This window comes from Macaca nemestrina, chromosome 10, assembly GCF_043159975.1.
Source record: "Macaca nemestrina isolate mMacNem1 chromosome 10, mMacNem.hap1, whole genome shotgun sequence".
Lineage (NCBI taxonomy): Eukaryota > Metazoa > Chordata > Mammalia > Primates > Cercopithecidae > Macaca > Macaca nemestrina.
Window position 1 is genome coordinate 77,299,923 of NC_092134.1, and position 27,251 is coordinate 77,327,173.

The 27,251-nt window shown below is 50.6% G+C and overlaps 1 protein-coding gene across 1 annotated transcript; it reads right to left on the bottom strand.

The window, feature by feature from the left end:
• Positions 1-4,744: 4,744 nt before the first annotated feature.
• Positions 4,745-25,398, bottom strand: LOC105474156 (extended synaptotagmin 1). Its single transcript, XM_011728622.3, has 31 exons — positions 22,734-25,398; positions 20,791-20,832; positions 20,492-20,626; positions 20,304-20,377; positions 20,101-20,173; positions 19,849-19,938; positions 19,610-19,665; positions 19,094-19,217; positions 18,829-19,005; positions 18,625-18,707; positions 17,958-18,006; positions 17,749-17,835; positions 17,550-17,642; positions 17,242-17,313; positions 16,998-17,084; positions 12,855-13,004; positions 12,377-12,532; positions 12,075-12,251; positions 11,834-11,916; positions 11,674-11,722; positions 11,476-11,565; positions 11,249-11,344; positions 10,908-10,979; positions 10,734-10,820; positions 6,996-7,136; positions 6,689-6,843; positions 6,488-6,586; positions 6,268-6,399; positions 6,083-6,188; positions 5,791-5,840; positions 4,745-5,595 (listed from the first exon to the last, which is right to left on the bottom strand). Exons 1-31 carry the CDS (start codon positions 23,121-23,123, stop codon positions 5,556-5,558), a joined length of 3,315 nt encoding a protein of 1,104 aa, XP_011726924.2. The 5' UTR covers positions 23,124-25,398; the 3' UTR covers positions 4,745-5,555.
• Between the last annotated feature and the right edge of the window lie 1,853 nt (positions 25,399-27,251).

The following is a 27,251-nucleotide window of genomic DNA, read 5'->3' on the forward strand; positions in this document are numbered from 1 at the left end:
CCCACCTACTCAGGAAGGCTGAGGCAGGAGAATCGCTTGAACCCGGGAGGTGGAAGTTGCAGTGAGCCTCGATCACACCATTGCACTCCAGCCTGGGCAACGAGCGAAATTCTGTACCCCCCTCAAAAAAAAAAAAAAAAAAAGGTGGAATGGGTGGGAAGTGTTATGTGGAAAAGGCTCCCAGAGAGCACAGTGGAAAAGGTTGAGAGGAAGAGAAGCAGAAGGAGATTAGGGCCCTTTAGCTGCTCTCTTCAAGCGTGTTTATTCAGTATACATTCCTTTTTGTGTGTGTTTTTTTTTTTTTTTTTTTTTTTTTTTGAGACGGAGTCTCGCTCTGTCGCCCAGGCTGGAGTGCAGTGGCGCGATCTCGGCTCACTGCAAGCTCCGCCTCCCGGGTTCACGCCATTCTCCTGCCTCCCGAGTAGCTGGGACTACAGGCGCCCACAACCGCGCCCGGCTAATTTTTTGTATTTTTAGTAGAGACGGGGTTTCACCGTGGTCTCGATCTCCTGACCTTGTGATCCGCCCGCCTCGGCCTCCCAAAGTGCTGGGATTACAGGCGTGAGCCACCGCGCCCGGCTCCTTTTTGTGTTTTGTTTGGGAGACAAGGGTCTTCTCTGTCCTCCAGGCTGGAGTGCAGTGGTGCATTTCAGCTCACTGCAACCTCCACCTCACCTCCTGGGTTCAAGTGATTCTCATGCCTCAGCCTCCCAAGCAGCTGGGATTACAGGTGTGTGCCACCACACCTGGCTAATTTTTTTTTTTGTATTGTTAGTAGGGATAAGGTTTTGCCATGTCGGCCAGGCTGGTCTCGAACTCCTGACCTCAGGTGATCCACCTTCCTTGGCCTCCTAAAGTGTTGGGATTACAGGCGTGAGCCTTTTTTTTTTTTTTTTTTTTTTGAGACGGAGTCTCGCTCTGCCGTCCAGGCTGGAGTGCAGTGGCCGGATCTCAGCTCACTGCAGGCTCCGCCTCCCGGGTTCACGCAATTCTCCTGCCTCAGCCTCCCCAGTAGCTGGGACTACAGGCGCCCGCCACCTCGCCCGGCTAGTTTTTTTTTTGTATTTTTTAGTAGAGACGGGGTTTCACCGTGTCAGCCAGGATGGTCTCGATCTCCTGACCTCGTGATCCGCCCGCCTCGGCCTCCCAAAGTGCTGGGATTACAGGCTTGAGCCACCGCGCCCGGCCTAGGCGTGAGCCATTGTGCCCAGCCTCTGTATACATTTCCTTTCCTTTCCCCCCCAGAAACAGGGGCTTGCTCTGTTGACCAGGCTCTGGATACAGTGGCACAATCATAGCTCACTGCAACCTCAGATTCGTGGGCCACCATCCCTGGCTATTTCTTTCTTTCTTTTTTTTTTTTTTTGAGACGGAGTCTCCCTCTGTTGCCCGGGCTGGAGTGCAGTGGCCGGATCTCAGCTCACTGCAAGCTCCGCCTCCCGGGTTCACACCATTCTCCTGCCTCAGCCTCCCGAGTAGCTGGGACTACAGGCGCCCGCCACCTCGCCTGGCTAGTTTTTTGTATTTTTTAGTAGAGACGGGGTTTCACCATGTTAGCCAGGATGGTCTCAATCTCCTGACCTCGTGATCCGCCCATCTCAGCCTCCCAAAGTGCTGGGATTACAGGCTTGAGCCACCGCGCCCGGCTGCTATTTCTTATATTTAGTTGTTATAGTTTTTTTTTTTTTTTTTTTTTTGAGACAGACTCTCACTCTTGTCACCCAGGCTGGAGTGCAGTGGTGCAATCCCAGCACCATCACGCCAGGCTAATTTTTTTTTTTTTTTTTTTTTTGTGATGGAGTTTTGCTCTGTCGCCCAGACTGGAGTGCAGTGGCACAATCCTGGCTCACTGCAACCTCTGCCTCCTGAGTTCAAGCAATTCTCCTTCCTCAGCCTCCCGAGTAGCTGGGATTACAGGCATGCACCACCATGCCCAGCCAATTTTTTTTTTTTTTTGTATTTTTAGTAGAGACTGGGTTTCACCACATTGGCCAGGCTGGTCTCGATCTCCTGACTTTGTGATCCTCCCGCCTCGGCCTCCCAAAGTGTTGGGATTACAGGCATGAGCCACTTTGCCTGGCCAAATTTTTTTGTTTTTTTAATAGAGACGGGGTTTTGCCATGTTGGTCAGGCTCCTGACCTCAGGTGATCACCAGCCTCGGCCTCCCAAAGTGCTGGGATTACCCTGTCTCTACTAAAAATACAAAAATTAGCCGGGCATGGTGGCAGGTGCCTGTAATCCTAGCTACTCAGGAGGGTGAGGCAGGAAAATTGTTTGAACCCAGGAGGTGGAGGTTGCTGCAAGTCGAGACCACGCCATTGCATTCCAGCCTATGTGAGAAGAGCGAAACTCTCTCAGAAAAAAAAAAAAAAAAAAAGGCTGCTGCAGTTCCAGACATAGTATCCTCATACCAATGACCTACGCAGAAAGGAAGGGGCAATGAAGGCTTTCTTCTTTAGATACTACAATCCCCAACTGACTTCCTCTAACATCTTGTTAGATGTTAGAAACGACTGGGTCAGGGTCATTTCAAGTTGCAAGGGAAAGTGATTATTCAGCAAAGGGTATCTTGATTAATTTTTGGGGCTGGCATACTGCCACCAGGGACATTCTGGGATTCTGTATGTAGGGAAGAGGGGAAATGGCTGTTGGGTAGACAACTGTGTTGCCACACCTAGTTAACTACAGCATGTCGTTTGGTCCAATAAAAACACATTCCAAGAGGATAGTATTTGCAAACATCAGTGATCGCATAACCATATACAGTCATATCTTTCTCTGGAAAAGGTATGCATTGTGTATGTGTGTCAAAAGTCAGCTGTTTGAGAAATGACAGAAGTATATTTAATTCATGTGATTAATGACCCTTAAAATGTGTTCCATCTTCATATATAAAAGTGCGATTGTGTTTTGTGTTTCATCTTGTATTTTTTTTTTTTTTTTGATCTGGTTGTCATCATCTTGCTTTTTTTTTCTTTTTTTGGAGACAAGGTCTCACTCTGTCACCCAGGGCAGAGTAGAGTGGCACGAGCCTAGCTCACTATGACCTTGAACTCCTGGGCTCAAGCGATCCTCCTGCCTCAGACTCCTGAATAGCTGGGACTACAGGTGCATACCACCAAGACTGGCTAATGATTTCTAAGGGTGGGGGTTTTCTGTGGATCCTCTGCCTCGGCCGGCCTCCCTAAGTGTTGGCATTACAGGCATGAGCCATCACACTTAGCCATCATCTTGTATTTAATATGTAGACTAGTACCTCTTCCCTTATATATATATATTGAACTCAAAAAGGTTAGGAAAGAGTAGGGACCCTTCTGGGATGGGAGAATTTGTGCCATGTCCTCTAGTTTCCTGGAAATGTAATTACTTGAAGTGATAAATTAGCTCAAGAATGTTTCTTAAAATCACATATTGCAAAATCCTAGGTTGTATTATCTGAAGCCAGCTAGAACAGCAGGCCTTGGGCTGCATGCCCAGCTAGTATCTAGAATTTTTTTTTTTTTGAGACAGAGTCTTGCTCTGTTGCCCAGGCTGGAGTGCAGTGGCACCACCTCGGCTCACTGCAAGCTCCACTTCCTGGGTTCACGCCATTCTCCTGCCTCAGCTTCCCGAGTAGCTGGGACTACAGGCACCCGCCACCACGCCCGGCTAAGTTTTTGTCTTTTTAGTAGAGACGGGGTTTCACTGTGTTAGCCAGGATGGTCTCAATCTCCTGACCTCGTGATCTGCCCACCTCAGCCTCCCAAAGTGCTGGGATTACAGGCGTGAGCCACCGCACCCGGCCAGTATCTAGAAATTTGACAAGAGACCTTAAAAATTAAGTTTCTCTGCTCTGTTTTTGGAGTTTTTTCCCCCTATGATTCTAGAGCTGGAGTTGGGGAATGGAGCAAATAAGACCTTCTTGCTCATAGCCAAGGCCTGGGGTCCTCTTACGTTGATGGGAAGGAAGTGGAGATGGCAGAGGAACCAGCAGTGAATACAAAAGGGTCACTGAAAACATAGAGGTTGAGTTTGTGGACGATGTGGAGTTTAAATTCAGTTTTTGCTAATTAAGCAAATTTTGACAACTTGTGGAACTGAGCTTAATCCTTTCCCCTGAGTCTTCCCTCATCTCCCAGTGGGCAGCATCCTGAGGTTTGTATTTTTCCAGAGAAGATGGTAGTCTCCCTGAGGCAGTTATGAAATCCCCACGTTCCTATGCCAGTGACCCTGTCTTCAGCAGTTCACTCTGTCCATCTCTCTCCTTTCAATTGGCAGAACAGATGGAGCACAGCTTCTCTAGCTTGCACTCCAGGAAAGTTCCTGCAAGGAGCAGAGTTCAGAGTGAACAGATGATGGAAATGGGTGTAGCTCCTGTCAGATGGGCCTGAAGCCCTTTTGAATGTACCTGAGCATGCCCTGATGGCACAGAGACACCAGGAGCCTGGGCAGTGGCACAGAGCTCCCAGGTTTACCAGGTTTAGGAATCCCTTCCCTAGAAAGCCCATAGTGGTCAGCAGACAAGTTGGATGGGTAACAGAGTTCATCACTGTGACTGGAAATGAGTCTCACCTGAAATGCAACAGCAGCTACTTTACACAGGTCTCGTGACCATCCTCAACATTCTTGGTGGCTGCAACCTTAGTAGGCTTTGACCATTAATTAAACTGACACGATTCACGAATTGGATAAAGGCTTTTGACAGTTGGAATAAACATCAGATGGGTAGATTGATTCCCTATCCTTAAGGAAAAGAACCACAGCTGGTTTAAGTATGATGTTTAATGTAAGATACAGTGGCTTGGCAGAGTTGGTGCAAAACTAAAGAGTACCAGATTCAGTTCTAGTCAGTGAGTTAGCAGCCTAGGCACTTGGGCAAAAAAAATTGGCCCAGCTGTCCCAAGTCCTCCAAAGCCCTCTGAGTATCACCAGCTAGGAGCTCCAAAACTGACATGCCACTACTTGGAGGCTTGGGTAGAATCCAAGTGTCCCCAGCTTCCAAAGTGACAAGAGACTGGCCCCAGCCATCAGAGCAGTAGAATTTTCAGGACAGGGTTGAGAAGAGTGGGGACAGAACTGGACATGGGGGCCTGAGCTGCTGAACATTTGCTACATGCAGTAGTCTAAGAGACTCACAGCTGGAGAGGTTAGCCTGTGCACCTTCCCACCCATGTGTGGTAGGGAAGAAGGTGACCATCTAGTTAAAGAAACAAAGATCCTTTCAAAGCTGTATTTGGCATAAGCTAATACCACTGCTAGTGCTGCCAGTGGCCAGGCACAGATACTGGAGGCCCTGAGGAGTTGGGAGGAAGGGAGAACAATGTGCAGGCAGAGCAGGAAACAGCCAGCTCAGGTCCACACCCCAGGGGCCCAGAAGGATAAAGGCCGTGCAGTAAAGGGAACATACGGTTCTTCTCTTTGGTCAAAGGCCCGAATATGGGCCTGTTAGGTGAAAGGGCTGAAGGGCACAGGCTCTGCCCTTGGACCCTAGCTTTGGGCTCATCACATTGAGGCGGTGACAGAGCGAGACGAAGGCAGGAAGACAGAGCAGAGTCAGGTTGGGACTCGCCAGCTCCTAGGAGCTGCCCTTGTCCTTGTCGTCCATCAGGTCATACCTGTGAAAACGAGAGGGCTCATGTAGAAAGATGACTCTTGTGTCATCTTATTCATAAATGACACACGATCCAAGGGCTTCTCTACTTCATAGAATCAATGGTTCTCTGCTCAGATTGTATCTTTTTTTCCTTTCCTATGATTGGAATTTCTCCCACTGAAATATCCAGACCACCCCCACCCACGCAGACACTCACCACCGGGCTACACCCTGGGAAAGGTCTGTCTCAGCTAGGTCCAACTGCACCTGTGTTGGAGGATGGTGGGGGAAAGATGTTATCTTTTTGAGACAGGATCTCATTCTGATGATGCCGTTTTGAAATCTCCAAAGACCTTACTCCTTCATCACATACTCGTCGCAAACCATTGCAGAGGTGACAGAGTCACCTCTAAAGGATCACCTGGGGTACTTCCTTCCTCACAGGGACTATAACCTTGGTACCAGCAGCTTCCAGCCCTCACCTCTGCCCTGCCATCCTGCCCTCTTACCTTCCCCAGCAGCTCACGCTCTCTTGACATGAAGGAGGAATTAGACTTGACAGAGACATCCAGCTTTCGTCTCAGGGCCTCATCCAGGGGGAGTTCCCACTCAAACCTGGGGTAGGACTGGGTGTTAGGGGCCAGGAGTCCTTTCCGAGGCTGCCGTCCCTCCACCTGAACGCCCGCTGACTGACCGTTCATTAAATTCGGGACTCAGGGTCCGCTTCTTCTGGGAGGTCTTCCTCTTGGTGCCTCGGTTCTTGTCTGGCAGCAGCAACAGGGACACATAGGGATCGGGAGGATCGCGTCCGTTCTGTCGAAGGGCCCTACAACAGGAGGAGGTAGCTGATACGGTGACCTGAGGGAAGGGATGGAGGTGACCTGGAGGACGGGAGGGAAGGGATGGAGTCTCACCGGCAACCATGAACAATGCTGACCAGCTTTCGTTCTTCACTGTAGTACCACACAGTCAGTTTCACCTGGCCCAGAGGCCCGGCTGGAGCTTCAAGGGGACTGTGGAGAAATATCAGTAGGTCTGGGAAAAGCTAGAGCCTAGTGAACCTGTAATACTTTTTATTTCTGACTGCATCCCATCTTCCTGTACCAGCCCTTTACCTGTCAACATGTGTGAGGCGCTGCCGGAGCTCTGGGGCTGAGGAGGTGATGTGAGGGGGTCCCCCCCAGAGCTCTGGTTCTTCACTCAGGGATGAGGAGCTGTGGCTGTAGCTGTGGCTATGAGCTTCCACTCCTGAGTGCTGGGACACCAGGATCTAGGGGCAAGAAAGCTGTGAGCTAGGCAGAGTTCTCTCAGTTCCCTCAGTCTAAGGACACAGCCCTCTGTTCCCACCCTCCTGGGTGTCCCTCAGCTGTGAAGGCCCTCCCCTCCTCCCTCTCATCCTGCCCACCATCTCCTGTCACTCACCCCTAGCTGTGCTCTCAGTAGCACCTGCCCCTGACCACTGCTGAGTGTAAACCAGCGGTCCAAGCAGAGCTGGTCAGCCACAAGGAGCTCTGAGAGGGGCAGGGATAATGAGCCCAGCAGGCCAGTGCCCTCACCCCGAACCTGTGGGGCAACAGGACCATGATCAGGAGGCGAATGCATCCACAAATGAGTTAATCCTGGTGGTAAAGGTCCAAACGCTTGCACTCATAGGTGGTTTGGTGAGATTGCCCTTTGAGAAAGGCAGGGAAGCCATGGTAACAGTTGCTAGTCCCTCTGTCCTTCCTTCCTGTTTTTTTTTTTTTTGAGACGGAGTTTTGCTCTTGTTGTCCAGGATGGAGTGCAGTGGCGCCATTTGGTCTCACCACAACCTCCGCCTCCCGGGTTCAAACGATTCTCCTGCCTCAGTCTCCTGAGTAGCTGGGATTACAGGCACCTGCCACCATGCCCAGTCGATTTTTTTTTTTTTTTTTTTTTTTTTTTTTTTGAGACGGAGTCTCGCTGTGTGGCCCAGGCTAGAGTGCAGTGGCCCGATCTTGGCTCACTGCAAGCTCCACCTCCCGGGTTCGCCATTCTCCCGCCTCAGCCTCCGAGTAGCTGGGACTACAGGCGCCCGCCACCACGCCCGGCTAGTTTTTTGTATTTTTTTTAGTAGAGACGGGGTTTCACCATGTTAGCCAGGATGGTCTCGATCTCCTGACCTCGTGATCCACCCGCCTCGGCCTCCCAAAGTGCTGGGATTACAGGCTTGAGCCACCGCGCCCGGCCTCGATTTTTTATTTTTAGTAGAGCTGGGGTTTCTCCATGTTGGTCAGGCTGGTCTCAAACTCGTGACCTCAGGTGATCCACCCACCTCGGCCTCCCAAAGTGCTAGGATTACAGGTGTGAGCCACTGTGCCTGGCCTGTCCTTCCTTTCTTAACCAGAGTAGAGTGGACCATCTTTACCTTATAAGCTTTCAGAAAGTATACGAGTAATACCTGCACAGAGTACAGAAAACAACAGTAAAAAGAGAACTAAATGTTTCCTGCCCATCCTACTCCCATTGCCATATTCCAAATGTAACAACCTTTAAAACTGTCCTGTTTTCTTTGTTCTCACAGAATTCTAATGTGCTTGTAGTATCTATTGATTCCCTGCTATAAAAGATGAAGAATTGAGCTCACTTGTACTTCCTTTCTACTCTGCTAGCATTAAGTTACGTTATTTTAAATTCTACTAATTTCGGTCGGGCATGGTGGCCCACACCTGTAAGATGGCTCATGGCCATCTTTTGTCTCCTTCTCACCCTCCACACTGCCTAAGAGATCTCACCCGTGACTGCCCTTGCGAGTGGTTGCTTGCTCATGATGTTCCAGTAAGAGGGCAAAGGAGGAACACCTCATGGGCAATAGATTTGTTTTCTGCATGTCTTTCCTCGATGTCCTGCAGAGATCTCAAATTCAAAAATTCTCTCTCTGTGCATTCCCTAAGTCAGCAACAGCACCCTTATCCATCCAATCACCCTGTGCCAAAAACCCCAGAGTCTAGGCTGCTCCTTGCTCCTCCACCTGCTCCATATCACAGCAATCTTCCAATCCCATCAGGCCTTAGTCGCTTCTTGCTTTGACTGCTCTAACAGTCTCCTCACTGATCTCCCTGACCCCAGTGTTGTCCCTCTCCAGTCCATTCTTTACCCTTTTATCCCCATGATCTTCCCAGAATGCAAATCTGGATACGTGACCTCTCATTAAAGGCTTGCCTGGCTGGGTGCGGTGGCTCACGCCTGTAATTCCAGCACTCTGGGAGGCTGAGGCGGTGGATCACCTGAGGTCAGGATTTAGAGACCAGCCTGACCAACATGGAGAAACCCCGTCTCTATTAACAATACAAAAATTAGCTGGGTGTGGTGGCGGGCACCTATAATCCCATCTACTCGGGAGACTGAGGCAGGAGAATCAATTAAACCCAGGAGGTGGAGGTTGCAGTGAGCCGAGGCCGTATCACTGTACTCCAGCCTGGGCAACAGAGCAAGACTCCATCTCAAAAAAATAATAAATAAAATAAAGGCTTCTCTAAGCCTTAGCATAAAATCCGTATTTCTAGCATATTATTCAACAGCCCCTCTGATCTTGCTCTACCTGCCTCTCTGATCTATAATAAATATGCCTTCTCTCTCTTCCATTTTTTTCTCAGCCTAACGAGTTTTCCTGCTCTTCTTTCCTTGGTCCGAAAGAACTGGTAAATCTACCCTTAGGCTGGGGCGCGGTTCTCATGCTTGTAATCCCAGCACTTTAGATGCTGAGGTGGGCAGAATGCTTGAGTCCAGGAGTTCGAGACCAGCCTGGACGACATGGCAAAACCTCATCTTCACAAAAAAATACAAAAATTAGCTGGGTGTGGTAGTGTGCACCTGTTATCCCAGCTGAGGGGGGAGGATTGCTAGAGCCCAGGAGTTGAGGCTGTAGTGAGCCCTGATTGCACCACTGCACTCCAGCCTGGGCGACAGAGTAACACCCTGTCTAAAAAAAAAAAAAAAGGTCAGGTGCAGTGGCTCACACCTGTAATCCTAGCACTTGGGGAGGCTGACGTGGATGGATAATCTGAGGTCAGGAGTTCGAGACCAGCCTGGCCAACATGGCGAAACCCTGTCTCTACTAAAAATTGGCTGGGCGTGGTGGCATGTGCATGTAATCCCAGCTACGCTGGTGGCTGAATCAGGAGAACCTGAACCACTTGAACCTGGGAGGCGGAGGTTGCAGCGAGCTGAGATGGCACCATTGCACTCTAGCCTGGGCAACAACAGCGAGACTCTAGTCTCAAAAAAAAAAAAAAAAAAAAAAGGCCAGGCGCGGTGGCTCAAGCCTGTAATCCCAGCACTTTGGGAGGCCGAAACGGGCAGATCACGAGGTCAGGAGATCAAGACCATCCCAACATGGGCTAACATGGTAAAACCACGTCTCCACTAAAAAATACAAAAAACTAGCCAGGCGAGGTGGCGGGCGCCTGTAGTCCCAGCTACTCGGGAGGCTGAGGCAGGAGAATGGCGTGAACCCGGGAGGCGGAGCTTGCAGTGAGCTGAGATCCGGCCACTGCACTCCAGCCTGGGCGACAGAGCAAGACTCCGTCTCAAAAAAAAAAAAAAAGAATCTACCCTCAAGCTCAGGGTCATCTAAAGATGCCTTTCTATCTCCAGCTTTTCCCCAGCCTGAACCCTTCCTTTCTTCCCCACAGTCCCTTTTACCTCAGTTATCATTCTGGAAGTTTTATCTGGTTATTTTTCTCCCAAAACAGAGTGTGAGCTCCATAGAGATAAGAAGTCAGACTTTTGGCTGGGTGTGGTGGCTCACACCTGTATTCAAAGCACTTTGGGAGGCCGAGGTGGGCGGATCACCTGAGGTCAGGAGTTCGAGACCATCCTGGCTAACATGATGAAACTCCATCTCTACTAAAAAAAAAATGCAAAAATTAGCCAGGTGTGGTGGCGGGCGCCTGTAGTCCCAGCTACTAGGGAGGCTGAGGCAGGAGAATGGCGTGAACCCAGGAGGCGGAGCTTGCAGTGAGCCAAGATAGCGCCACTGCACTCCAGCCTGGGTGACAGAGCAAGACTCTTGTCTCAAAAAAAAAAAAAACAAATAAAAACCAGTCAATCTTTTATCTCATCTCTGAATGCTCTGTGCCTGGTTTACTGCCTGGCCATGGCAGAAATTTGCTAAATATTTGAAGAATGAATTTACAGTACCTGCAACTCCAGGCTCTCAATGTGTGGTTTCCTGATGAGAAAGGAGGCACTCTCATCCCAGACAGGGGCTGAAGTTTGTGAAACAGTCTGGTGGAGATGAGGGCTTACTATCAGCGGCTGATACTCTTATTCCTCTTGTCCCTCCCATTTTTACCCTGCAGCATTTCTTCATACCTTGGTTTTATGAGAAGTATCTCCCACAGTGAGAGTAGCATAAGGGTTGGGGGGCTTGGTGCCTTTTCGCAGCTAGAAAAAGAACACTGTGTTAGTCTTAAATTTGGACCTAGTTAGGCAGATCGCCCTCACAAATTATATCCACAGCCAGCAGCCATGTCTCCATTATTACTTGGCAGCCACTACCCCGTGGCCTCGAACAGACAATTTTTCCCACACGTGCACCACCCTCAGAAAGAGAGGGGCCATTTTTCCTATTCCAAATACTCCAGGAGCATCCAAACCAGAGGGAGGTGGAAGAAGGGCCAGGAAGTTATGGGGCATGGGGAGTGGGATCTCACCGGCAGGTCCTCTGCCCGCTCCATATAGACGGATAGCAGGGCCGCGGCCAGCTCCGCACTCTTCTGAGTCTGGATCAAACTATTCACCTGCAGCACCTGTTGGGGGGCACACGGGGCTGGGGAGTGGTAACTGACACCTTGGGTTCTGGCATGTGGCCTGAACACTAAGAGAAGAGCTCATCCTGCCCCATCTTGGGTCTCTTCCTTCCTCCAGTCTCCTGCCCTACCTCCTCTAACTCAGCAGCAGTGGGACGGGGGGTGAGACGCTCCAGGCGCAAGTGCAGGCGGCCAGATGGGACATCCTCCAGGGTCAGCCACTGTGGAAGTAGGCAGGGTGAATACTTGGGGGTATGCAGACAGGAGAACTATGAGAATGAGGCAAGGGCAGGATCAGGAGGGGTCGCTGACTCTAATTCCATGCTCACCTCATCAAGGAAGCCACTGTTTAAGACTGTGGTGAGACTCACTTTACACCTGTGGAAGAGAAAGATTAAGACAAAAGCTAGATGGTGAGAACCAAGGAGGCCAGACTCCATGGCCTAAAGAGCCCCAGCCTGTTTTTCACCTAGACTCCTATGCTCTCACCTGCCCAGAAAATCATCCTTGTCCAAGTCTTTGTCAAAGACTTCAACCTCTAGCTCTTGGCCTGGAACTGATGTGACAATCACCTAGTGGGAGACAATAGTGCAGATGAAAGAGGATTCTCTCCTTTTCCTCTGCAAATGACCAGACCCCCCAGTCAACTGAACCTCAGAGGTTTCTGGACCACTTTTGGGATTGGGGAAAAATGGGGCAGAACCAGGAGTCACAGCCATTCAATTCTGACCTCAAAAACCTCATTCCAGCGGGGATTGAGATCTTCCCGAACAACATGGCTCCGGAAGCTTCGTCCTGCCAGCTTTAGTTTGACATAGGGGTCTGACTTGCCCTTCACCAGTCCCCCCAAGAAACGGTCTTTGGCAATCAGGTCCTGGGCCTCTAATACATGGATCCGAAGCACATGCTGCAAAAGGGACAGGGCAGCACCAGATGGCAAAGGGAGAGAGACCTGTCAGAATCTGCCCTGAAACAGGCTTTGCACACTAAGCAGGGCAAACAGACCCTAGTCCTTTCCAGATATAGACTCACCTCAGTCCCAAACTGGCTATCAGGAGTAGTGTGACAGGGTCGAGGTGGGGCATCCACACTGCTGCCTCTCTGGGGACTCTCACTGTCCATGTCCCAAGCACCAGGACTACCAGGCACAGTGGGGAAGCATATTTCTGATGAATCCAAGTACAGGATCTGGGAAGGGTAGTGTGATGTCAAATCAAAGAAGTACAGCTCGCCACCAACAGGCAAGGCATGTGGGGTGGGGTAGAGGAGGGGCTGTGACAGGGGAACTAGGTGCTGCCTTGGCTGGGCTCATCTCTAGAGGCTTCCCTCCACACCCCTTCAACTCATAAGCCATTCCTTCCACCAGTCAGATCAATATGTTTTTGTGCCTGCTTGGCACTTCTACATGTATTAGCTCATTTAATCTTAGGAGGCTCCCTTTGCTTACTCTTAATACCGAAGAATGAACAGGCCTTTCCCCCACACCTCAGTACCTCCTCCGTTTCCATACCCTCATGACTAGTTTAATGTAGAGTCTGGAGTTTGGGCCAGAGCTGCTAAGCTGGAACCACTGGTCCAGGGTGAGTTCTGGGGCAGTCAGCAGGCGGGCCAGAGGCAGTGTCAGTGCTCCTAAAGTCAGGGCCCTGGAATCATCCTTCACCTACAGGAACAGGAGGAAGGACTATAGCGAAGGGATTAGGGGAAAGGATGGCATACTGTGAAAATGATAACATGGCTCCAGCTTCATTCCTCTCTGGACCAATCACAAACCTCCTGCTCCCTGCTCCACTCAGGGCCACTTTTTTTTTTTTTTTTTTTTTTTTTTTGAGACAGAGTCTCAAAAAAACCTGGAGTGCAATGGCGCCATCTTGGTTCACTGCAACTTCGACCTCCTGGGTTCAACCCATTCTTCTACCTCAGCCTCCCAAATAGCTGGGACTACAGGCGCATGCTGTCATGCCCGGCTAAGTTTTCGTTTTTTTTTTTTTTTTTTTTTTTTTTTTGAGACAGAGTCTCGCTCTGTCGCCCAGGCTGGAGTGCAGTGGCGCGATCTCGGCTCACTGCAAGCTCCGCCTCCCGGGTTCACGCCATTCTCCTGCCTCAGCCTCCCGAGTAGCTGGGACTACAGGCGCCCACAACCGCGCCCGGCTAATTTTTTGTATTTTTAGTAGAGACGGGGTTTCACCGTGGTCTCGATCTCCTGACCTTGTGATCTGCCCGCCTCGGCCTCCCAAAGTGCTGGGATTACAGGCGTGAGCCACCGCGCCCGGCAGTTTTCGTATTTTTTAGTAGAGATGGGGTTTCATCGTCTTGCCCAGGCTGGTCTCAAACTCCTGAGCTCAGGCAATCCGCCCACCTCGGCCAGAGTCATCTTTTATAGTACTCTGCCCAATCCATGGCCTCTTCCACCTTTGTTCATTCTGCTCCCACTATTTGGAAAGTCCTCATTCTCTTCCCTCTGCCTATTTAAATCCTACTCATCTTTCAAGACTCAATTAAAATCCTACTTCTTGCTTCACAAAATCTCCCTAGTTATTCCAGCCTGTCCCTTTCTCTGACCCTCCTTAGTCCTATACAAATTCGTATGTAACTGTTATTCTTCTGTTTTGTTTTTTTTTTTTGAGACAGAGTTTTGCTCTGTCACCCAGGCTGGAGTGCAGTGGAATGAAATCGGCTCACCACAACTTCCACTTCCCTGGTTCAAATGATTCTCCTGCCTCAGCCTCCCAAGTAGCTGGGATTACAGGTGTGTGCCACCGTGCCCGGCTAATTTTTATATTTTTAGTACAGATGGCGTTTCACCATGCTGACCAGGCTGGTCTCAAACTCCTGACCTCAGGTGATCCGCCTGCCTTGGCCTCCCAAAGTGCTGGGATTACAGGCATGAGCCACCGCGCCTGGCCTTGGTTCATATGTACTTGTTGAATGATTTTATATATGTGTCTTGTCTATGAAACTGGCCAGTAAGCATTGTGAAGGCAGACACTACGTTTTGTGCTTTTTCTATGACCTTTAAAATGCTGAATGTGGGGCCAGGCATGGTGGCTCACGCCTGTAATCCAAGCACTTTGGGAAGTTGAGGCAGGCGGATCACCTGAGGTCGGGAGTTCGAGACCAGTCTGACCAACATGGAGAAACCCCGTCTCTACTAAAAACACACACAAAAATTAGCCAGGCGTGGTGGCACATCCCTGTAATCCCAGCTACTCCGGAGGCTGAGGCAGGAGAATCACTTGAACCCAGAAGGTGGGGATTGCGGTGAGCCGAGATCGCGCCATTGTACTCCAGCCTGGGCAACAAGAGCGAAACTCTGTCTCAAAAAAAAAAAAAAGGGCCGGGCGCGGTGGCTCAAGCCTGTAATCCCAGCACTTTGAGAGGCCGAGACGGGCAGATCACGAGGTCAGGAGATCGAGACCATCCTGGCTAACCCAGTGAAACCCCATCTCTACTAAAAAATACAAAAAACTAGCCGGGCGAGGTGACGGGCGCCTGTAGTCCCAGCTACTCGGGAGGCTGAGGCAGGAGAATGGCGTAAACCCGGGAGGCGGAGCTTGCAGTGAGCCGAGATCTGGCCACTGCACTCCAGCCTGGGCGACAGAGCGAGACTCCGTCTCAAAAAAAAAAAAAAAAAATGCTGACTGTTAGCGATTTTATTGAGGCATAATTTACATACCATAAAATCACTCATTTTAGGTACCGCGCCCAGTCTTTTTTTTAATTTTTTTTTTTTTTTTTTTTTGAGACGGAGTCTCGCTCTGTCGCCCAGGCTGGAGTACAGTGGCCGGATCTCGGCTCACTGCAAGCTCCGCCTCCCAGGTTCACACCATTCTCCTGCCTCAGCCTCCCGAGTAGCTGGGACTACAGGCGCCCGCCACCTCGCCCGGCTAATTTTTTTGTATTTTTTTAGTAGAGACGGGGTTTCACTGTGCTAGCCAGGATGGTCTCGATCTCCTGACCTCGTGATCCGCCCGTCTCGGCCTCCCAAAGTGCTGGGATTACAGGCGTGAGCCACCGCGCCCAGCCCGCGCCCAGTCTTAGAATAATTTTTTTTTTTTTTTTTTTTTTGAGATGGAGTCTTGCTGTGTCACCCAGGCTGCACAGTGCAGTGGTGCAATCTCTGCTCACTGCAAGCTCCGCCTCCCGGGTTCACGCCATTCTCCTGCCTCAGCCTCCTGAGTAGCTGGGACTACAGGCGCCCACCACCACACCCGGCTAATATTTTGTATTTTTAGTAGAGATGGGGTTTCACCGTGTTAACCAGGATGGTCTCAATCTCCGGATCTCGTGATCCACCTGCCTCGGCCTCCCAAAGTGCTGGGATTACAGGCATGAACCACTGCGCCCGGCCAGAATAATTTTTTTTTTTTTTTTTTTTTTTTTGAGACGGAGTCTCGCTCTGTCGCCCAGGCTGGAGTGCAGTGGCCGGATCTCAGCTCACTGCAAGCTCCGCCTTTTGGGTTCACGCCATTCTCCTGCCTCAGCCTCCCGAGTAGCTGGGACTACAGGCGCCTGCCGCCTCGCCCGGCTAGTTTTTTGTATTTTTTAGTAGAGACGGGGTTTCACCAGGTTAGACAGGATGGTCTCGATCTCCTGACCTTGTGATCCACTCATCTCGGCCTCCCAAAGTGCTGGGATTACAGGCTTGAGCCACCGCGCCCGGCCCAGAATAATTTTTTATAATTGGGAATTATATACCTAAAATGAGTGATTGTATGGTATGTAAATTATGCCTCAATAAAATTGTTAACATTCAGAATTTTAAAGGTCATAGAAAAAGCACAAAACATAGTATCTGCTTTTTTTTTTTTTTTTTTGAGACGGAGTCTCGCTGTGTCTCCCAGGCTGGAGTGCAGTGGCGTGATCTCGGCTCACTGCAAGCTCCGCCTCCCGGGTTCACGCCATTCTCCTGCCTCAGCCTCCCAAGTAGCTGAGACTACAGGCGCCCGCCACCACGCCCGGCTAGTTTTTTGTATTTTTAGTAGAGACGGGGTTTCACCATGTTAGCCAGGATAGTCTCGATCTCCTGACCTCGTGATCCACCCGCCTCGGCCTCCCAAAGTGCTGGGATTACAGGCTTGAGCCACCGCGCCCGGCCAGTATCTGCTTTCACAATGCTTACTGGCCAGTTTCATAGACAAGACACACATATATAAAATCATTCAAGAACTAGTACATACGAACTAAGGCCAGGTGCGGTGGCTTATGCCTATAATCCCAGCACTTTGGGAGGCTGAGGCAGGCAGATCACCTGAGGTCAGGAGTTCGAGAGCAGCCTGGCCAACATGGTGAAATCCCATCTCTACTAAAAATACAAAAATTAGCCGGGCGTGGTGGTGCGTGCCTGTAATCCCAGCTACTCAGGAGGCTGAGGCAGGAGAATTGCTTGAACCTGGGAGGCGGAGGTTGCAGTGAGCTGAGATCGCACCATCGCACTCCAGCCTGGGCAACAGAGCAAGACAGCATCTCAAAAAAAAAAAAAAAAGTATTCTGGAGCAACAGCTGGGGAACAGTGGAGAGATATTCAGGGAGGTGGGGAGTCTAGGTAGACGGATTAAAAATCGGAATGAAGGGAAAAGAAGGAGAGGAGAAATGGTACTAATCTGGATAGACACAATAGGGTATTCAAGAGGGGATAAAGAGGTGATTATCTCACTTGCACATCGAGCTCCTGGCTTTGAGGGTCTTGTAGGAAGAACCGGAATGCTTCCTCCCACACTGGGCAGTTGGTACTGTAGACAGCCTGGAGATGTGGAGGAGGGATTAAGGGTGTATACCACAGCACCACTCCTGTTTCTCCAGAAAACCTCTGCACATAACAGGCATTCTAAGGGGAAACCATTCCAGGAACAGGCCTCTCCCTGTCCCACCTGGCCCGACAATGATGTCCTGGCCCTCACCTTGCTCTCCTGAGTCACATCCTGAATTGACAGTTGTACCATGGGGTTGGGTTCCTTGTTCCCCTTCTTCAGCTGTGGTGGGTACAATTCAGAGGTCACCATCTTGGGGGATTTGGTTTTGGTTTTGGTGAAGGAAGGTGGGATCGCATCAGAATCCTTTCCCTGAGATGGATCTGATCCCCTCCCTGGGACCCTTGTGTTACATGCTGATACTTCTGGAGCAAAGCAGGCAGTGACAACTGCATCCTCAGCAAGGCAGGGTTGGGGAATGCTACATCCAGGGCTCCTGTTCACCCAGCCAAACTCACAGGAAGATCCTGGGCCCGATCCAGGTAGACAACTAAGATGGCAGCTGATGGGGGCTCTGGTCGAGAGGAGACTCCCCGATTCCACTGTAGAACCTGGGGAGGGGTAGTAGTAGTCAGATCTTGGTCCCCGTTCCAAGTCCCCTACATTTCCAGCTACCTACTTCTCCCCTGCCAGCTTCCTGTTTCCCATGTGGTGTACCTGCTCCAGTTTCTCTGCATCTGACAAAAGCGACAGCCATTCTAGCCTCAAGTGAACTTGGCCTTGCCCACCTTGTAGAGGGAACCACTAGAAGAAATTGAGATGTGGTAGAGATCAGATATCTGCTTAACTACTTCCCTACCAATGTAGCAACTACCGTCTGCCCAAGGGGTGAGATCAGCCCCCACCTTCCTCTTCTCCCAACTTACATCATCCAGAACACCAGCCTGTAACACCTTCCCTACATCCAGCTTCATTCTGGGATGGGGAGGGGAGAGGGTAGTGAAAGGAAGAAAAGGGGAGTGTTGTAATTAGCAGCAGGTCAGTGGCCCTCCACTCACCCACCGAGAAATGACTGGCAGATCTCAGACTCCCTTATTCCTCTCAGGAGATATTCACCTGCATGCGTGAATGTGTGCATGGTAGGGGTTGGGGTGGGGAGGTTAGGAAGGAAAATGATACATTATTCCCAGGCCCGGAAGGTGAGTATAATTACCTCCAGAACCTCGGTAGCATGGGCTTTATTATTATTATTTTTTATTATTATTTTTTCTTTAGAGACGGAGTCTCGCTCTGTCGCTCAGGCTGGAGTGCAGTGGCACGATCTTGGCTCACTGCAAGCTCTGCCTCCTGGGTTCACCCGCCATTCTCCTGCCTCAGCCTCCCAAGTAGCTGGGACTACAGGCGCCTGCCACCACGCCCGGCTAATTTTTGTATATTTAGTAGAAATGGGGTTTCACGGTGTTAGCCAGGATGGTCTTGATCTCCTGACCTCATGATCCGCAAGCCTTGGTCAACAAAAGTGCTGGGATTACAGGCGTGAGCCACCGCACCCGGCCAGCATGGGCTTTAGAATCCTAACAGGCAGAGTCTCACCTGCCCAGAAAGTCATCTTTATCTGGATCCTTGTCGAACACCTCCACTTCAATCTCCTGCCCTGGGACCTCGTGTACCATCACCTGGGGAACACAGAAAGCTGAGTGTCTCATGGGGCTGCAGCTGTGAAGATCATCTCATCAGCATCTTCTCTCATGGCCTCCTGGGGCTTCCCCATTTCACACAGCTGCTCAACTCTCCCACCTCATAAGTCTCTCCCCACTGTGGGTTGAGTTCTTCATCAATGACACGACTGCAGAACGTCTGGGTGCCCAAACGCACAAGTGCGTACGGGTCTGACTTGCCCTCAATCAGGCCCTTCACATATTTGTCCTTGGAACTCAGCCCTCGAGCAGCCAGCAGGTGAATTCGAATAATGCCCTGGAGGAAGGAATCAGATGGTGAGAAACTAAGGACCCAGCAAGGGGTTCCTGAGAGAAGGATCTATCTAGTGGGGAAAAGGCCATACCCTGGGCAGAGGGGAACGCAACTGAGCCACATCTTGAAGGTCAGGCACAAGGGGCACCAGTAATCGATTGGGCAACACGAGGAAGGCAGCGATGGAGTCCATGATCATGGTGTCAGAGAGTGAGCTGAATGGGGGAGTAGAAAGCAATGGGTATGGCCTCAACTTCAATTTTCTCCTAACCCCAACTATGTTTCCCACACCTAAAGCTGTAAGAAAGTCCTTTTGTAAAAATCCTTTGTGCTACTCTTCTACCCTAATTCCCCACCTACTGCTCTCTCCCTTCTTCACTGCCATCCCCATTGCCTTTTGCAGTCTTCAGCCCTCTTCATTCCCTACCTGCTCCCTCAACCCGAAGAAAAATCACAGTATCAAACTTTCCAGGGGTATTTGTCTTCGCTCCCCAACTGAAGTTGAGGCTCCTAGAGGACACAAGCAGCATCTTTGACTGCTCTGTGTCCCTTAAACCCCCAACCCAGCGCTGGAACACTCAGCAGATGCTCAGTAAGTCCTTGATACCTAAGTCCTGGGATATCCAGCAGGTTGGTCATCCCTGTCCAGTTGATGTCTAGGGTCTGCAGGGAAAGAGCAGGGGTCAGGACAGATCCTATGGGGTGTGGTCATACCCATCCAACAGTTGCCAGACCCCTCGGCCTTCTTGTCAATTCCCTTCTCATTCTGCATCGCTGGCTGCCCTCATCCTCCCAGTCCTCTCTGCTTCCCCTGCTTCCCCATACCCCTTCATTGTTTTCCCTTACCGGGCGTCGGATGAAGAACATTGACACAGCCCCCACAATGGGAAGGTCCCCAATGAGTGGCTCCAGAATCACCCGCAAGACACCATGTAGCTGAGGCAAGAAGAGAAAATCAAAGCCTTTCCCCAGAAAAGTCCCTCTTCTGTCCTCCCAGACTTTCTCAGCCTTGGTCTTTCCAACCTCACAGTTCCCCATATCCCATGAAACGTAGGACAAACATTCCCTATTATGTGGGCCCCCTGACATATGGCCTACCTGCATGCCCTTGACTCCTGCTTTGCAGAAGTATTTCTTCACTTCTACATCAATCTGCACATCACCTACATAGCTGGGGATTGGTAAAGAAGAGAACCAAGAGGGTTAGTCCTTGGCTGAAGTTGCGGGGAAGGGGAGTGAAGTAGCCTGGACTGACCAGGACACATTGAAGGGGAAGCAGTAAGAGTGGTGAGTGGTATTACCTGATGTTCAAGTCCAGCAGGATCTGCTCTTTTCTCTGACCTGGGTGAACCTTGACTCCAATGATGCGCAATGGCTAGGGAGAGAGAAAGTCCTGAGACAGGGGAGGGAAAGGGAGAAGTACCTCAGTCTACTCCGGGTCATTCACCCTCTCTATCCCACCGCCTCACTTTTCCTCCTCCACACATACCTTTTCACCCAGTTCCACTCGTGTAAATGTAAATGTTTGCAGATGGGGGTTAGATCCCCTAACAGCCGGAGCCACAGTCTCAGCCAGAAGTTTCTCCATATACTGGCCCAGGAAGGGCCAGACCTGGGCCACAATCTGGGAGGAAAGAGAGATGGTCAGAGGAGAACCCAGTCTTCCCTCTCAAGGCAAGTTCCTTCAGAATCCCTACGGAGAGCACTGAGGGATGAGGGTGGGTCTGGCAAGAAGAAACAAATTCCCATTCTCCCCTCACGAAGACTAAAAATCAAATCAATCCTCACCTTATTGAGCCATTCAGCCTTTTCCACGTCTGGGAAGCTGACCTGGAGGTGGGGAAGGCAGAGACAGTGATGTGCACACCCTCGCCTCTGGTTTCCTACCAAGATGCTGGTGGTATGCCACAGAGGAGAGGGAGTGTGTAAGTGTGACAGACTCCTCACACTCAGGGTGGATGAGGGGCTGGGATGCCCCAAAGGTTCATTCCTCACAGAATTTGGGGGCTGAGATCTCTCTAATAAGGGGAGCTGACAGGGTAGAGGTCACATTGTTGCCCTGTGGGTAGCTCAGGGACGTGGTGAAATGACAGCTGCTGAGAGAGAGAGGAGCAGGAGGAGGAGAAGGGCACATTCTTTCTGGAGGGGGAGGCCCAGTCAAATCAAAGTTTCAGGGAATCCTGGGATTTAAAAAGTCCTGGTTCCAGGCTGGCCGCGGTAGCTCACATCTGTAATCTCAGCACTTTGGGAGGCCGAGGCTGGTGGATCATGAGGTCAGGAGTTCGACACCAGCCTGACCAGCATGGTGAAACCCCATCTCTACAAAAAATACAAAATTCGCTGGGCATGGTGGTGCATGCCTGTAATCCCAGCTACCCAGGAGGCTGAGGCAGGAGAATCGCTTGAACCGGGGAGGTGGAGGTTGCAGTGAGCCAAGTTCGGGCCACTGCATTCCAGCCTGGCAACAGAGTGAGAGACTCTGTCTAAAAAAAAAAAAAAAAAAAAAAAGTCCTGCCTTCTCAACTCCCTTCAGACCGGGCTTCTAGAGCAGGAAGGTGAAGAGGGAAGCAAGTCCTTCCTTGAGTCAGGGAGGGGCCAGAAGACCTAATTCGGCCTGGCTTTGTGGGTTTTTTGGGGTGTGTGTGTGCGTGTTTTTTTGTTTTTTTTTTTTCTTTTCCTCTATCTTTCTCTGTGTGACTCCTTTTAAGGGAAAGGACACCTGTGCTTTGTATTGGGGGTAGATTGGTTTCCATGATGACGGGGAGGAGACAAACACTTGCTGCCTAGGCTACAGGTCCCCTAGGGCCATTTCACCCTCTTTCTCCTCCCCTTTCCAGTCCAAGGCCTAGGAAGCTTGGCTGTATCTGCCTAGTGTCAATTTTGACTCCTCTCTGCTACCATTCTCCCCCTAGACTGGCACCTCTGCTGGGAGGGGCCGGGTAACGGGCTTTGCCTCTGCAAGGCTAAAGAGAAGGCATCCGCCTCAGCACAGCAGACTCGGCCGCCGCAGAAATAAGGGTCTCTGCCCCAACGGAACAAGCGCAGCCCACAGTCCGGAAACGGGTGTGGCCGGCCGAGGGGGTGGGGGGGAGTGTGGGCCGCGGGCACTGCAGCAGCCGCACCACCTCCTCCCGTACCCCGCCCTCCCTCCAGCAGCCGCCTCTGCCGCGCTGCAGCCTGGCGGCTGGAGGCCTGAAGGTGGCTGCCTGAGGGTCGTCCAGGGGCCGGGGCTGGGTTCCAGCGGATACCCGGGGATAAAAGCGAGAAAAGAGAGAACCGTAAGGCCTTAAGTAGGTAAAAAGTCTCGAGGAGCATAGCAAAGACTAGGGAAACCTTTGAGAGGTAACGGGACCAGGATTTCCAGGAGCAGCAAAGGCGCGAGTGGCACCAAAAGCAAGAGGGGCGTTGAAGATGGCTTGGCTAGGAGAGAGAGCTTCGGCTGAGACGGGGTCCCCAGATGTTATGACTGCTGTTGCCCAAGAGTAGAGGAAGAAGTCCTGATTCTGTGGAAGGATCCAGTCTGGGCGTGGGAAAGGGTGGGTGGGGAGAGTCAGCAGTCGGTCCCAAGAGTGGCGCGTCCAGCAGGCAGGCAGCTAGCGGGGAGAGAGGGGAAAGTCCGGGGCCCACTGTCCCAAGGCGGGGAGCTGACTCTAGGCATAAGGAGGAAAAGCCCCAGACGGAAGGAGTGGAAGGGGGCTATGCTGCACAGAGGACCGAGGGTGGTCGCTCACCCAGGCAGGCAGCTCTCGATGACTCATATAAAGAGTTTTCGCCGTGAGCTGCTCCTCGTCGTCCAGTAGCTGCCTCGCTGCTCGAAGGCTCCGTTCTTTCTCGTCGCGGACCCGGCGCCAGCCCAGGTAGAGGGCGAGGCCGAAGAGCACGAAACCCACGCTGAGTCCCACTGCCCCGGCCAAATACACCGGTATCAGCACCAGCAACCGCCTCCCGAAAGAAGTCAGCACCGCCAGGGCCTCACCCGCCGCGCCAGGGCCAGCAGGTTGGCCTCCAGAACCTGGGTCTAGCTTTGCGTGAGCAGCGGGGGGCTGGTCAGTGGGGTCGGAGGGAGCAGAAGGCTGGTCCATGGGGCTGGGGCTGGGGCCCTCTCCTGGAGATCGCTCCATTGTGCCACCTCTGGGAGGATCCGCCCGACCCAGGGACTGGCTGGAGGTTGCCTAGTCCTGCGATCAGCTCCCCCCACCAGTGGCAAAACGTGATCCCCGGGATGGAGGTGGGGGACTTCAAGCCACGCCCCTCCTTTCTGGCGATTTGGGTTGGTCCGCGCTGCACAGACCAAGGTGGAGTTAAAAGGTTGAAACTCCTCCCCTCTTCCGCGGGGAAGGCAGCGGGTTTCGGATAGGTAGGGCCTCCCTGATTGGGCCCGAAGGCCAAGATGGGAGGTCTGGGATGGCGGGAAAAGGAAGAAAGGGGCTCAGGGGCGGCATTGGATTGGTAATAAAGAGGAGAAGGCGTGGTGCACCATTTCAGGAGAGGCGGGACCAAGAGCTCCCCCACGTGGGATTGGAGTGCCTGTGGTATGACGTCATGGAGAGCCGCACCGCCAATTTCTTGGTTTTGGAGAAAGCCCAAGTTGCCAAGTTGAGGGGTTGTGGAGCGTCAGGATTTCCCTCTACTCATTCGGACGGTTTGGCAGGATTTGGTCTGGGATATGTATATATTCTTTTGCCGACTTTTAGTTTTCATACTCTAAGCACATTCCTTATCCTTCAGCTTTTTCCTGCCTGCCTTTACAAAAGGAAAGGATACGATCGTATTTGGAATGAAAGTGTTTGAAGATTGACCCTGTCTATCCCGTCCCCAATCCCCTACCTTGTTTGTGTGGTGTAACGACTGACCCTGGAGAAAACTGGAGAGTCAGAGAATTACAGAGTTGAGATAATCCAGCCTTCAGGGAAAGTGGGGAAAAAAGCAGAGGAGTGAATAGAAAGTGAGGCTTTATTTCTTTTTGGAAATTTCCAAGAGTTAATAAGTCATCTCTATCATAGAGGATGGGTATAAGACTAGTTGGCTCCAAAAGGGAGGGAGGCAGCGCAAATTATTACATTTTCCAAGAATTTTCTGACCCTGAGGAACTTCTAGGACACTAAAATGAGGGATCAAGAGTGAGGGAAAGACAATTCCCTTTCACATTTGCCTGAGTTAGAAGGAAGGTTTGCCAGTCAGGTGCAGAACTAATGCAGTCCCACAGTGTACTGTGTAGGTTTAGGAAGGAAAAAGTGCGGGGTACACCGATGACTATTGTTACTAGTTAACTGGCCTTAGAGGTAGAGTGTTGTCCTGGGATCTAGGTACTAGGCTAACTGGACGTTGATGACGGAAGTGTTGGTCATAAGATGATTACCTTTTAATGCAGTATATGTGGGGCATATTACGAAAATCTGTCAGATGCAGCAGCAGAACTGGGGTTGATCATTGGGGAGAAACTAGCCATTTCTTAGAGGAAGTGTCTTACAGGATGAGGCCTGCAGCTGATAAATTTTATCTGGTTCTGCAGGGCATAGATTTAATCAGCCTGTGTTTACCAAAGCTGCTTAAAACCTGTCCCTGCCCAGCCTCTACCCCTTAAATTTTTTCACTTCCTTTTCTCTACTTCCCTAGGGCCAGTAGTATCTCAACTGCTTCACTCAGTTTGCAGAACTATTTAAGAAACAATATTCTCTCTCCTACATCCTCCATATTCCCAGAGGTGAGCAGGTAGAAAAGGAAACAAGGAACTTGGAGGAATTATGAGTGATCTGCTCACCAACTGATAAAGCAGAACTACAGCAGGAACATGGATGAAACTCCTGAGAGAGAAACCTCTCTATAAACTGAAATTTGCCAAGCACTGGAGTAGGGTAGGATGTTCCTGAGGGTGGGCGAATGGAGAGGATGACCTATGGATGTTCCTTTCCAAACTTCTCCCTTCCTCACCTCATCCAGATCATCAGAAATTATATAGGGGATAAAACTTCATCCTCAGGGAGGTCTTGTCCCAGCTGGGGCCCAGGAGCCACAGGATCAGCAGCTGCAATGCAGCTAGTTACCAACACAAGTAAACAGGGTGTGTCCCCGCCCACTGACAATTCTGCTGTCCAGGTGCCACCTGGTGGTGATAAGCAGTAAGTGGACAACAGGAAGGGATGGCCATTTGTTAGAGGAAGTGTCTTACAGCATGAGGCCTACAGGAGGAAAGAGAATAAACTTCCTGGACTTGCAATCTGCATTTATATGTAAACCATAATCGCCTCCAAGAGACAGAGGCAGAGGGTACTCTCATCTCAGCTCACAAAGATGGGAAGGGCAACAAGATTTGAGGAAATTCCTTCTGTATTCTTTATTCCTCAAGTTACTGCCAAGCCAGGCGCGGTGGCTCACCCTGTAATCCCAGCACTTCGGGAGGCCGAGGCAGGCGGATCACCTGAGGTCAGGAGTTCAAGACCAGCCTGGTCAACATGGCAAAACCCCCTCTACTGAAAATATAAAAATTAGCCAAGCATGGTGGTAGGTGCCTGTGATCCCAGATACTCTACTTGGGAGGCTGAGGCAGGAGAATCACTTGAACCCAAGAGGTGGAGGTTGCAGTGAGCCGAGATCATACCACTACACTCCAGCCTGGGCAACAGAGTGATACTCCATCTCAAAAAACAAACAAATAAAAAAACTGCCAAGTGGCCAGGCGCGGTGGCTCAAGCCTGTAATCCCAGCACTTTGGGAGGCCGAGACGGGCGGATCACAAGGTCAGCAGATCGAGACCATCCTGGTTAACACGGTGAAACCCCGTCTCTACTAAAAAAATACAAAAAACTAGCCGGGCGAGGTGGCGGCGCCTGTAGTCCCAGCTACTCGGGAGGCTGAGCCAGGAGAATGGCGTAAACCCGGGAGGCGGAGCTTGCAGTGAGCTGAGATCTGGCCACTGCACTCCAGCCTGGGCGACAGAGCTAGACTCCATCTCAAAAAAAAAAAAAAAAACTGCCAAGTAATGATCCCTTTGTTGGATGGCTATATCATTAGAACTTTCTTATGTCAAGTCTGGAGTCATACTGCCTGAATAGATTCCTGGCCCCATTCCTTACTTGCAAAACCCTGGGCAGGTTACTTTTTAAGCCTACTTTCTCCTCTGTAAAATGGGTACAATAATAGTACCCATTGTGTCAACGAGACCTTGCACGTAAAGTGCCTAGCACAGAGCCTTGGCCTACATTAAGCAGTCAACGAATGTTAGCTGGCCGGGCGCGGTGGCCCACACCTGTAATCCCAGCACTTTGGGAGGCCGAGGTGGGCGGATCATGAGGTCAGGAGATTGAGACCATCCTGGCTAACACAGTGAAACCCCGTCTCTACTAAAAATACAAAAAAAAAAAAAAAAAAAAATTAGCCAGGCGTGGTGGCAGGCACCTGTAGTCCCAGCTACTTGGGAGGCTGAGGCAGAATGGCATGAACCGTGGAGGTGGAGCTTGCAGTGAGTGGAGATCGCGCCACTGCACTCCAGACTGGGCGACACAGTGAGACTCTGTCTCAAAAAAAACACAAAAAAACAAAACAAAAAAACAAATGTTAGCCATTATTCCAGAACTCCCTTTTTATTTCCTATGTAGCAAACAGGACCTTCCTCCACTGGGCAGCCCTTCAAATATTTGTAGACTTCTATTTGAAGCTTTCTCTTGCCAGCCTTTTCTTTTTTCCAGCAAACCACACTGGTTTGTCAATGGCCCTCTTTAAAAATTACATTTAGAAGAACACACTACTAAGTGGTTATACTTAACGCAGAACATAGACTGCTGTATTTATAATCCATTACCAAGGTTCTACTGCCCTTATGGAGCCTCCTAGAAAGATGCCTAGAACATAGCATGCTCTTAATATTTATAAATGGACACATTGAGGGCTAAGATTCTATTTTTTTGCAGCCAACTGGAAGTCCCAGGTTGTTCTCATGTGAATTATTGCTCATAGGATCTCTAACATTGTTCCCCGACAAGCTCAAGATCTAAGTAAGTTTTTAGTGTGAGAGTGCTCCAGTGTTTTAGTCAATCCAAGTTACAGACACTTTGAATATTATTTAGCTCTTCCTGTGTTACTGTTGATAAATGGGCTTTTTATATGTTTACCCAAGTTGGGCTTTTTCTTTTTATAATAAAACACAGCCCTTGGGCTTATCACTAGAGAACAGAGATTTCACCAACATAAATGCCCTAACCAACACTAAGTACAAGTGTTCAGTTTGATTCCACCAAATGCTATTTTTTTAT

Excerpts from the sequence above, each read along its gene's own strand:
- LOC105474156 (XM_011728622.3), bottom strand. The coding sequence starts at position 23,123 with ATGGAGCGATCTCCAGGAGAGGGCCCCAGCCCCAGCCCCATGGACCAG. Across the intron at positions 20,174-20,303 it reads CTGCTGGACTTGAACATCAG|CTATGTAGGTGATGTGCAGA; the intron begins GTAATACCACTC and ends ACCAATCCCCAG. Across the intron at positions 6,844-6,995 it reads TACTGAGAGCACAGCTAGGG|ATCCTGGTGTCCCAGCACTC; the intron begins GTGAGTGACAGG and ends TCTTGCCCCTAG.